This window comes from Psammomys obesus, unplaced genomic scaffold (genome assembly GCF_907164565.1).
Source record: "Psammomys obesus unplaced genomic scaffold, mPsaObe1.curated_primary_1811, whole genome shotgun sequence".
NCBI classification, from domain to species: Eukaryota; Metazoa; Chordata; class Mammalia; order Rodentia; family Muridae; genus Psammomys; species Psammomys obesus.
Window position 1 is genome coordinate 41,435,908 of NW_026593286.1, and position 12,926 is coordinate 41,448,833.

General features: G+C 43.6%; 1 protein-coding gene across 3 annotated transcripts in view; it reads right to left on the reverse strand.

The window, feature by feature from the left end:
- Nab1 (NGFI-A binding protein 1) overlaps positions 1 to 8,034 on the reverse strand; it is a 30,973-nt gene extending 22,939 nt beyond the window's left edge. For 2 of the 3 annotated variants that reach the window (XM_055616727.1, XM_055616725.1), the window contains exons 1-2: positions 7,998 to 8,034; positions 6,943 to 7,777 (exon numbers count right to left, since the gene is read on the reverse strand). In XM_055616727.1, coding sequence (XP_055472702.1) covers positions 6,943 to 7,758 — 816 coding nt within the window. In that variant the 5' untranslated portion in view covers positions 7,759 to 7,777; positions 7,998 to 8,034. Of the gene's footprint in view, positions 1 to 6,942; positions 7,937 to 7,997 lie in introns of those variants that run through there. The other variant, XM_055616726.1, reaches the window with a different exon arrangement.
- Positions 8,035 to 12,926: the final 4,892 nt, after the last annotated feature.

Genomic DNA, 12,926 nt, shown 5'->3' on the forward strand with positions numbered 1-12,926 from the left:
TCCTTTTCCATTTCCCAGTGCTGGGATTACAGGCATGTGGCACCATGCTTGGTCCCTGGTTTGAAAAGCACCTTGCGGTTGAAGTTAAAAGGGAAACACTTTACAGAACGACACCTCATGAGCTGCAGGTTCAGCCTGCTCACAGCTACATGACCGAGAGGACCCCTCCCAAGCTGCTTTCTGAGCAGCCATTTCTATGCTCTTAAATCTAAGTTACCATGGAAAGCCCTGATTACCAGCGACATACCTCAGCTACCCACACTTCAAACTACCAATTTACGTACAACCCTAGGAAAAAAATTTTCAACGCAAACTGAAAACTGTTTAGATGTCTTCTGAAAACTTTCTGACAAGCAGGAAAAACAACATAACACACTCACTGTCATGGAATTTCAGCTCCAACAGACTAGACGGAACTCCCCCTGCTCTAGAGGACCCTCCTGGCAGAAAATGAAGACCAGAGAAATACGCCCAGCTCACTCTCACGCTGTAATAAGACACTAAATTACAGAATCTCTCCCTTCAATTTTCTGTCAGTGTTTCCCAGAGTTCATGGCCCTACTTGGCAAGAGTTAACAAATGAGTGACTATTACATCTTTAAAGGAAAATGCAATTGCTATCTCTGACACTGCTGGCTTCTCCTGAAGCCACTGAAGTCAAAGGCAACAAGCTACTCTTCCGTAACTGGTATATGCACCTCTCCCACTTCCTATTCTCAGCCCCAAACACTAAGATTCCACTCTTCTCTTCAGGTCCAAGATTTCCTAAGGTGAGCTTCTGAGCATCCATGGCTAAGCTTAAAACTTCACTCAGTTGTCTTTACCATAACTGAGTCTCTGAATGTTCCCTTCACCACAGCGAACACATTCATCTGTGTGATCAAATTACTACAACTTTCAATGAAGCGTTGTTGACGTAAGCACACCTGGCACTGCTGGACGACAGAGAGGCTCAAAGGCACCTGGGACTTTGCCTTTGCATTTAGGAGGGAAAGGCCCATAACTACCCCTCCCCAAAACAAAACAGACTGTGGTGGTTATTCTCAATTGTCAGCAGGCCTCTGGGCATGCCCGTGAGGGATTCTTTTGACTAGGGTAGTTGGAGTTGGAAGGCACACTCAACTGTGGGTGGCACTATTCCCTGGGCTGAGATCCTAGATGTACAAAAAGGAGAAAGTGAACTGGTCTTCAGCATTCCCTGCTCTGTTCATCCTGACTGTAAATGCAGTATGACCAGATGCTTCAAGTGCCTGCTGCCTTGATTTCCCACCACGATGAACCACGAACCAATAGCTGTTGTCAGGATATTTGAACAACAGAAAAACTAAGACTCAAGCCAAACCAAAAACAAACAAACAAACAAAATCCACAAAATGCTGAATAAAACAAGCAGAGACAGGAGGCAGGATGGCAGAGACATTTCCTGAAATGCTTGATGGGCCAGAAAAATAGTAACACAGATGAGCACAAAACAAAGACAGTAGTACCTCAAAAAGCAAGTAAGTTAAGGATGGAGTGTCCAAACTCAATGAAAAGTTTCCATCTTCACAGCATCACAGGGCTAGGAAGTGTGGGAAAGGACTGAGAGAGGAGTCCTAAGATGCTGTCTTCCCTAAAGCTCTATGCCCTAGCATCAGAAAATCACGCTACCCAGAGGCATAGAAGGAAATTTCCAATCGTGAACCTCAGAGTTATGTGGAAGAGAGCAGAAAACCAACCTCTCGATCCTCACATCAACCACCAGCCTAATTCACTCACACTGAGTGGGCTGAGACCCTAGCCCGGGTTATGTCTCCTACCAACCTGCAGAAGCAAAACTAGTAACTGCTGGGGAAAGCCTCTTCTGGGGGCCGCTAAGCATTCTAAAAAATATGAGTTCAGTAAAAAAAAAAAAAAAAAAAAAAAAAATCAGCTATCAAAACAGGGCCAGTGAGACCATCCAGTGGGAAAAGGAGCTTGCACCAAGGCTCCTTGTCTTGAGTTCTCCAGGACTGGCATGGTGGAGAGAACCAACCACTGGTAATTCAGAAAGAAATCATTAGAAAAACTAACAGGGTGAGGCAGACTAACTCATGATTAGAATCAAACAAACTATGAAATTCTAAATAACTCATGAGTCAGTAATTATAAAATATCAAAACCTTAATGAATCCATGCACAGTGAAAACTCAGAGCTACAATTGCTTAAATTAAAAATATAAAAATAACAGAACATTAACAAACCCAATTTAATTTAGAAGTGACCAACACAACCAAAAACCTCAATTAAGATAACAAATTCTTCAAACAGAACAAGCTCTTTGTATAAAGCACAGAGATATTTTAGGATTTATAGGCCAGTGTCCCAGCTGTCCAACTCAGCCATTGTAGCTTAAAGGCAACCACTGATACTGCATACAAACGCATGGGCTGTTGTAATAGTTTATCCACAAAAAAGGTAGGTGTGATGGTTTGAAAAGGAATGGCCCCTGCAGACTCATTTGCATGCGTGGCCCATAGGGAGTGGCACTCTTAGGAGGCATGGCCTTGTTGGAAGAAGTGTGTCTCTGTGGGTGTGGGCTTTGAGGTCTCTTATGCTCAAGCTAGTCCTAGTGTGGCACACAGTCCCCTTCTGCTGCCTTTGGATCAAGACACAGTACTCTCAGCTCCTTCTCCAGCACCATGTCTGCCTGCATGCCACCATGCTTCCTGCCATGACAATGGACTAAACCTCTGAACTGTCAGCCAGCCCCAATTAACTGTTTGCCTTTGTAAGAGTTGCTAAGGTCATGGTGTCTCTTTACAGCAATAGTAAACCTAAGACAGAAGGCCAGATCAGGCCCACTGACCCTTGTTTGCAGTCCTTGGAGGAAAACAGTTGACACATTTCTGGGCAAGCGTGACGCGTTGGGGAGAAACCATATAGCCTAGGTTAGGTCACAAAACGAGAAATAATTTCGTGCTGGTGTTTGAAGTTCTGAATGGAATCGACATGTTCAGAAAAATGTGATTCAAGAAGTAATACTAAGTGATTCAGGAAGTAATAATTACCTTAATAGTCCTACAATGTACTTCTCAAAGCCATCCAAAGAAAACCCAAGACCTTTTTTCACCTGTTGGGTGCTGAAAACTACCCACTGTAAGCTGAGAACATAGACCGAAAGCTTCATAACCTACGCATGGCCTGTTCTTCTTCAGGGTGTCCCAGATGCAGCTTCTTCTCTCAAAACCAGAACTGCTGGATCCTTCCGAAACGCCTCAGCTTTGACATCTCACCACTGAGCTGGCGGCTGATGCTGCTTGGCATCACCGTTTCACAGGCCTGGGCTTTATCTTGGTCACTTCTTAGCAGCTGAATCTCCACAGAGTTCTGGTGGAACTATCATTCACGAGCTGACTACCCTCCTTTCCTTTTCCATCTTGCAGTTCTAGAGTCCCTTGACCAGCAGATACTGTCTGCTACAAATACCTCACAGTGCAAACTGTTGACTTACGCTTCTGCACAGTCCCTGCTTTCATCCCACATTCCCTGTTATTTCCAATCTTCAGCTTATGTTTCATCATCCACTGACTCGAGGTCCGAAGCACAGTGCCTGTCTCCTCAACCACCTGTGATCTCCACTGCACCTCTGGATACACAGACCAGTCTGCTGAAATCCTCCTGCCACAGCCATGGCTGCCCGTCCTGCAGCACCTGCCCCACACCCAGACTGCATGGCTCTACATTTTTATCACTGCCCACCAATTACCTATTCTTTCTCTTTAAAAGCAGGGTTCTACTGTATAATTCTTGCTGTGCAGGATGCAATGCTTTCGGGAACAAGTACAAAAACGTTTACAAGAAAAAAAATCCCAAGGACTTGGAGTTGACTTTTTCCCAGGTGTCAGATATGCCAGAACTACAGAAAACACGTGGCTTTGAAAGATCTACATAAAAGCAGGGTGCTTATATGAAGGGAACTCTCAGAACAGTGGGATGGAAGTCACATATCCCCTTTTTTTGGAAACTGGAAATAAACTGGTAACACTTTTTTATCTTAGATACTTAGATATACTTAAGTCTTTCTCTGATTTAAAGTTAATTATTTTCATAACACTTGGAAGGTCACAACAGTAATCCTACTTTTTATTCTCTACTAATTTCAGACTCCCAAAGTTCTCCAAGGTCGTGAGAGTCTGGGAGGTGAAGAAAGCTGGCTTCTGTAACTTCTACCTTCATCCACATTACTGGACTAAATTCACTCATGGGAGCCACAACGAACAAGAGCTGTCCAAGGTGAAGTTTAGAGGCAAGGCAGCTTTCCCAAAGCTCCGCCCTCACCCCTCCACGCCCAGCGCTCATTTTCAGCACACCTTTATTCAAGGACACTTAGAATGACCTCAGGACTTACATTTACTAAGTACCTACTTAGCTAATGAGGCAAAGATCCCTGTAGCAAAAGCCTAGTATAAAAATAATTAGTTTGAATTGTTTAATATAAGGAAGGTTTTTTCATTGTGAAATTGATTAGTTATTAAAGTAATCTTTATTAAAAATTGCTTTTACTTTGATAAAACTATGTTTTTTTAACTCAACTTTGTGTTTCATCTGTAAAACTTTAAACATTATGTAAAAAAAAAAAAAGCTGGGTTTGGTAGAGCACACCAGTTATATACTTGGAGAGGCAGAAGCAAGTGGATCACTGTGAGTTTGAGGCTAGCCTGGCCTACAACGCAAGTACAGGACAGCCAAAGCTACATAGACAAACCTGTCTTGAAAAACAAACAAACAAAAGAACTAAAGAATAAAGCTGTAATAAATAAAGAAATAAAGAAAAGCTGTAATACAAGAATAATAAAGAAGTACATGTTTTTCTGCGCAACAAACTGCACTGCAAAGGTACTCAGCTGAGACAAGTCTATCCTGGAGAGGAATACAAAAGTCAACCGAGCCAAGGAGGATCAGATCAACAGACATGACGAGGTAAAACCAAACTCACAGGAAAAAAACAGTAAACTATCAAAGGAAGAATGAGCGCATGGGGAAACAAAGATTTTATACCCATAAACTATATAAAGTTCTTACCAATTTTTTTTTTTGCCCTGGATGGCCTGGAACTCACTATGTAGACCAAGCTGGTCTCAAACTCGCAGAGATCTGCCTGTCCCTGCCACCTGAGTGGTGGGATTATGCCCAGAATCAACCTTTTAGAAGACAACTCAACTACTAAAATGGTTTTATGGACAGAAGACTGACCATGGAAGAGAAGCTCACCATCTTCTCCAGAAAAAGCAGATCTGAGTCTAAGTTTTCATCCCTTAAGACTGGCAGGGATTAAAATGTAAAATACATTACCAGCAAGTGTGGATAAACAGACATTTGCATAGCACTGATGGAAGCACACTGTTTTCGGCTTTTTAGAAAGCGAGTTAGCAGCAGTTAGCAGTGGATTGGAACACTGCATCTGCAAACTTCTTGATCCCCCAATTCACAGGGTGGAATGCACTCCACGGAAGACTGTAAAGGCTATGTGTGGCTGGAGCTGGAATGGGCAGGAATGCACACTGTTTTTGCAGAGGACACTTATTTGGTCCCCAGCACCCATGTCACATGGTTCACAGCAGCCTATAGCTGCAGCTCCATGAGACCGGGCACGTGTGCCCTCATGGGCACTGACACACACACACCTACACGACCCACAGACGTAATTAAAAATAATAAATATTTTAAGTGTGAATGTTCATATACCCGGATACATAAGCTCTTTTTATAGTGGCAACAATCTAATCGGCACCACGAGGAGGAGAGAGTAACGTCCGGCAGTGCAGCCACAGAGCAGTCAGGGGCCCTCCACTCCTGGAGTGTGGAGCTTCACCAGCGACACAGGAATCTGCAGAACACTTTGTGAAACATGAACTGATGTTTGGACGTGTAAAGGTAAGTCTTCAGAAGCTTACAAGTCAGTAACATGTACCTTTTCACGTCAGAACACCCTCACAGTAAACATAAGTTCCTTTCAGATTACAGCACAAGATGAAGAGGTATGATGTTGAATAAAATAGTCAACCTAACTTTATTTCTGAAGGTTTGTTCCTTTCTTCTGAAGGATATGCGGTTATTAAAAAAAAAAAAATCTCACCATGAAAGTCTTTTTGACTTCTGAAAATGAATCACTTTCTAAGCACTCACTGCATATACTAGACTCTAGGGATAAAAGACTGAAAAGCCATCATCCAGCAAGGGACAGACCAGGATACAAAGGCATCACAACAAAGTGTTCTGGAGCTACTGTGGCAGAAGTGGATGCAGGATGCAAAGGAGACAGATTCTACTTAGAGGAAAAGATCACAGCAAAGACAAGCTTACATCTGTGCTGAATAATGGAGAGGTGTTAGCCAGATAAACAAGAAAAAGCAAGGAAGTGAAAAATGTATGCACATATGCAAATGAGGTATGCATGAAATGTGTTTGTGTGTGTGTGTGTCTGTGTCTGTGTGTGTGTGTTTCATGCTTAAACAGAACACTTCTGGATAAAGTGCTGTAGAGACCTTTCTATGCTGGGCTTCAAACCAAAACAAGATTCAAAACTACTCTCACTTCCAACATTCCTAACATAACTTTGTTTTCTACACTACCTGGAAATTACCTTATGTTCTGGTCAGTTTATCATTACTTTTTTCTTTTAACAGAGGTTTATAAAAAAGAAAGTTAAAATGATGGTCCACATTTGAAATCTTATTTTATTTCTTAACTAAAGAAACAAAGCACCCTGCAAATGTGAAATTTATGTCTCACTGCTTGAATTCTGACATTGTTCGAGAAGCTGCCTTACACTGTAGTTTTAAAAACTCGAGTGTGTTTTTCAAGTCAAGGCAGCCCTAGGGCTGTCACACTTCAGTATTCTCAGGGCTGCTCCAGGAGGGCTCCTCTGCTGTAGACGTCAGCAGGCAACCTGCAGTGAGCAGCGTACCCAGGAGCCTTACCTCATGCAGTGTGAGGTGTTTCCCATCCTTTCTCTTGGAGTCGAATCGGCCATAGATGGCGCTGTACTTTCGAATCTCCTCCTCTTTGTGTGGATCTTCATCACTCATCTCGAAGATGTGACCGATCATTTTGGCCAACTTCTTATTGTTCTTGAGCAGCTCTTTCACTTCATTCAAGTCGCTTTTGGGCAGGGTGGGGGCCATCCGCTCCACGCACTCGGCCACAGAGAGGGCAGCAGCAGCATCCAGTGCCTCGCTGCTCTCCTTCGGGGAGGCTGGGGAGCCCAGGTCTGCTGGGGAGAGGCTGTGCTCACTCTCCGTGGCGTGGTGTCCTTGCCAGAGCCTGGACTCACCGACACTCTGCAGCGCTAGACTTCCCACCTCTGACTTGCCCTGACCCAGGCTCTGCACACAGGTGGTGGCAGCGCACTTGGGGATTTTTAAGTGTGGTTCCCGTGCACTGCTATTCCTCTCGTAGCTGCTGCAGGATATTCCCAGCCACGTCGGCGAGCCCTCCGGTAATTTGTAGATGGGTATGCTACTGACAGGAAGGGAAGTCAGTGGCTGATTGAAAAGGCCAGGGTTCGTAACCCAGTCTCTCAAAGCCTTCTGAAGTCGTCTAACGTGAAGGGGCTTGCTTGCCATGCCCACAAGTGCCATGATCTCCAAAAACTCCTCTTCTCCAGCTTCGCACAGCTGCTGGACATCGTCACCACCTTGCTGGATAAAGGCATCAAAGTAAGAAAGCAGATTGGCTTTCTGCAGTATCCTATACAGCTGCAGCTCCCCCAGCGTCCTGGGTAAGGCCGTGGCCATTACTGTGGACGGGCTTAACCTACAAAAAGGAGAGAGAAAGACTCACCACACTTGCTTCAGGCTTCGTAAACGGGCTGCGACATTGCAAACGTGAGACAGCCACAGCGGCACTGTGTGCAGAGCAGCTGAGAAAGAAGGATGTGCTCCCAGCACACACATTCTATCCAGCCCTCCTTTTCACAACCCCACCAGTCAGATGCTCAACCGACCTATGTTCTCAAAGGAAAACAGTCACTAACCACAGACTGGGGACTCAGAATCTGTTCCACAGTCTCAGCTTTAGATTTCCTTCCCTATGGAGTAAACATGGTAGTGGAGGTTAAAAAAAAATAGCAGGAAGTAAGAAGCCACTGCATAACCTTTCACCGAACCTTTATTTTGTGCCTGGAAACATGATAAGTAATATATTATGATATTATGTGTAATCTTTGCGCAAACTGTGTGAGACAGTTATTTCTATCTAGCCACTGAAAGAAATGGATTTCAGTATGAACTGAAGACAAGCAAACAGGTGGCATATTTCGAGATGGGTGGGTGAGAGAACAAAGGAGACACTTAGGGTCATTTCAGCGCTGCGGTATGGAAGGGGACAGAGTTCTCACTCATCAACACTTTCAATGAGTTCCGGGAGGGGAGCTGGCCAACTACTTCCATTAAGCAAAGCAACCTTGTAAATAAAAGGGGCCAACCACAGAAGGCCAACACATGCACACCACAGAGGCGAATGGAGGACCACCTCTGCTGCTGTACACAACAACCCTGTGTAGAGACAACAGAAGCAGGGCACTGGCAGCACACTGGAAGACAGTCACCATGCCTGCACCTGTTCTCAAAAGCCACCAAGTAGAATGCTCTAAAAATTACAATCTCAGCTTCCTTAATACAGAGCATGCCTTTCTTTGCTCTAAGCACTCCCTCCTCAGCCCTGCCTCCTGAGACCTTTGAACTACCACATTTTGACAACTACCAACCTCCTCCAACTTCGAGGCTCTCTATTTATGTGGACCAGTACAGGCATGGCTTCCGTGAATTTCCCATAGGTTAAAAAAATATTAGGGTGTTCAGTGGCTTCTGCTAACACCTTGTGGAAAACCATTTAGTGCGCTTTTGGAAAACACTTTCTTTAGTCCTTAGCTCCACGGTGTCAGACTCTGGATTTGGCAAATGAGGCAAACTGTACAAAAAGATTCTCACTCTACATATCTAGGCAACAAAATCTGCAGGTTCTGTGAGTGCCTCGGGACTTGGGGTCTACCATCACAGTCGCACCATCTCAGTCCTGAGTAAAATGTCTGCCTTCTACATCGCCTCAGTGAGGGCCCATGCAGGCAGGCTCTACCACCTAATTGGACACTAGGCCCCCAAAACACAGCCTTGAGAGGTAGACGGAGATTAAGAGTGGATTAAACACCACAGCAAACAGAAGAAGGGCTCCTGACGTGTCTGGACAGGAGCAAAAAACTTTCTCATCATTTACCTCATGTAGCTGCTCTACGTGAATTCACACTAGAACAGAAAAAACTCCACGTGCATAAAAGTACGTATATGGGACAGTCCTTGCCATACGAGGACTGTAGCTTTACAAAGTTTACTGATTAACATGCTAATTCACCAATTCATATTTTTTTCCCAAATCATGGGATATGGGAAGCAGTTCATGATTTAGATTAACAGAATTTTCCAGTCATTTTATAACAGGAGAAAATGGAATATTTATTAAACAAATATAAAAATACAAAAGGATCTTAGGACTCAAAAGACTCAAACTTACATTGTAGTCTTCTGACGTAAGACAATGAATGGTTTTAGGAAACAGCAGTTTTCCAGTCTTATCCTTTTTCATGTACTTTACCAAATGTCCTAGGTTCTTGAGAGAAAGTCCTTGTGGACTGGTAAAAGCAGCTAACAATGTAAAGAATGATGGGAACAAGTGTACATTTCCAAAGTCAAAATAACAGATGAAAGACAGACATACTGTTCAGAATCCCAGGAGGCTTTCTAAAGACCCACCCTCGCAGCTGGGAGAGGAGCTTTCTCCCCAAGCTCTGCCCCTGGAAGATTGTTTCGGCTTCCTTCAAAGCCTGCTGTGATAATTTAAACACCCACCACTTCATACATTAACTTGATTCGATTTAAAATCCAGTGAGATTTTATTTCCACAAAATCTATAACTATTCATGCTTGAATAGGAAGGTCAAACATGCTGGAAACAACCTCTGCCTGCATCTCTCTGAATGGGGCATTAAAGAGTCCTAACAGCACAATATTCTAGCAGTTGATGATAAATCCACTCAGCTAAAAGCTTCTGTACCTGGCTGCTCCAAGACACCATGGAGCCCCAAGCTGGGTCTGATTTTTTCATAAAAATCCATGGTTTAAAGAAACCGTTGACTCATTCTTTCTGTTTCCTAAAGATAACCCAACTCTGCTGCCCCTGAAAAGCATATAATCCCTATACCTTGGTCAGAAGAACGAAACATCAGACAGGAAAATTTAAAAACAGAAAAAAAAAAGATTTCAGAATTCGTTCTAGACTGATTATTGCTCACTAAATGGTAACAAGGGGTTCCTAACCCCCACAATGCTTCTCGCGTTGGCCCACCCAGAGTAGCATTGCTCACCTGCCTGGCTTAGGCTGTGCTGAGTGAACGGAGCAACTGTCTGATCCGGAAAATGTCACTGCTCAACTCCTGGTTTGCCAGGGTGACAGAATTTTCCAGGCCTGGGGCAGAAGACTCAGGATAAGGCAGAGAGAGGTCTTTCATGAGGAGTCTCTCCATCAAGCCTGATGCGTCAGGACCCACTGGGCCATCTGAGAATTTAGGACGTGCTCCCCGATAGACACACTCACAGGTAAACCCTCAGTAGTCTCAAGGGACTACTGAGTTCTCACCAGAGCTTCCCAGCAACCTCTCTGCCACATGCCACTTCCTGAAGTGTCTTCATTTAACCTTGGTAATGGCACACTGACTTCCTTTTCCTTTTCTTCTCCTCTATGTTCTACATCCAGGCCCTCTTTGAAGATGTTGCTAAAGTACAGGGCACACAGCATCTGCGGTATTTTTAGAGTTGCTCAATATTCGTGCTTTACAGTTAAACATGCTGAGGATGATGCAGAACACACGCACCAGGGTGCTCAGGGCCGTTTCAGAAATTGTTAGAAATTCCGTCCTAAGCTCAAGCCAAGATTGCTTATGAAACTTGTCAGCAACTCAGACAGCAATTTTTAAACCCAAACATCATAAGATAATACAATCCATAGACATGCTAATTGCATATTAGCCCACTACAAAAGGATGGCAGAAAACATTAAATCTTTCTTTTCTGCAATTAAACTATTAGTTTCTGTAAAAACAGAAAACTGCATGTACAGTAAGACTGATGCAATTCATAATCTGTAACAGTCTCAGATGTGAGTCGACAGATCTCTAGTTGCAGTCATGGGTCTCTCTGGAGGGAAGGCTCTACAGGGCATGAAGTGTGTTGTGTGTTCAGAACCAAGGTCCCAGTGAAGACAGGAGGCAGCACAAGCCATCATGCCAGGAATACCTCGCTCTCATTGTATGTTTAATTCTGAATCTTTTATTTATTTTTCTGGTTCTTGTGGGTTCAGAAACCTTTTTCTATTGCGCAAACCTTCACCATCCCACACGCTAAATGAATGACATGCCCCACACAACCCCTGTGTTAAGAACCTGTGGCTTAGTGGAACAATCCCTGAGCAGCCTATGGAGTCTCTACAAAGCCACCTTTAAGCAAAAATGAAGCTTTTCTTTACAATGAAAGTAAATGAACTCTCCAGATTTCACAAGATACAAACTGCTTTAAAGTGTAACTAAACGTGTTACTTTGAGAATGGCCAGAGTTTTCTCAATGCACAATGCTAAAAGTAAAATAATCCTGAGTAGCTGCTGGATTTTATTTAAAAGTGATTCTCATGCCTGAAATACTTGAGAATGATGAGCCTGAACTGTCCACACCTTCGGACAGCAAAACCCTTACTTCCGGTCCCCAGAACCGAGGGCATGGCCTCTCTTCTTCCCATCTTCTAGATTCCCAGATACATTCTTTGCAATTTCTTCAGTCCTTTCCATTACACTACTTTTTCCTGTTTCCCAGATTAATGAAAATGCCTCAACTTTGTTTTCTCTACTTCTCTTCTCAAATCTGCATGATCTTAGACCATATCATCAGCATCAGTCTTTTTCTTTTTGTTCCCAAAGCACCTAATCCTAGTTTTCACTGCTACTTGGCTCCCACTTCAATACAGGTATGGCTTTTCCCTTTTCTCTGCAAGTTTCCTACTGCTTAACACAAGCAACCTAAACTACTCATATAGGCCCCCAGGTCCCCAAAGGTACCTTTCAACCCTCCTCTCATTACCCTGTCCTGGGCCTTCCTCCACAGCTTTTCCCATATAACCTTTCACACACAGCCTGGCTATTGATTTTCAGACTGCCCACAGAAATGTTTTCCTTTCTTTCTGCCCAACACCCTCCCCTGTTATTTTTTCACTTATTCCAGTATGTGAAGCCCTGAGCCAGTTCTAAGGATCCTTCATGAAGATCAGTTAGGCAAAAGAACAAGTTTCGGTACTGTGATAAACGCAATGCAATGTGCTCCACAAAAGGAGCTTCAGATCAAAGGGCTTAACCTGGCTCTGAAAACAAGATACTGTTTGGTTATAGGTACCCCGAGGGTAGCAATTAGGTTTCATTACTCTTTTATTCACCTTTATTCTCAGCACAGTGTTCTGTGTGGAATGCTATTTCTTCTACAAGAATGGCTATATAAGGAAACCCAATGTTTGGGTCAAAATCTCATCCTCAGCCCCTTTTTCATATTTCAGGGACACTCTCTCAATAACTCGGTGCCCCCAAACCTGCTACTCTTCTTGCTATCCTCTTCCCTCACTCACTTCATATGCAGCAGATTCTCATAACAGGGCTGTTTTAATACTTAAGAGACCAAAAGTTGAAAGCCAAGTACAGGAACACACATGGCAAGAACTGAAATAATCCATCGCGTATGAAGTCAGCCCCCCAAGTCAGCATGCCTTTAAGAATTTAGGTTCAATCACGGGAGATCCTGGGTCATTTTTGTTTGTGTTCCTAAATATCCAACACAGTATGTTTTAAATAAATTGAAAACATGTTACAAATCATCAC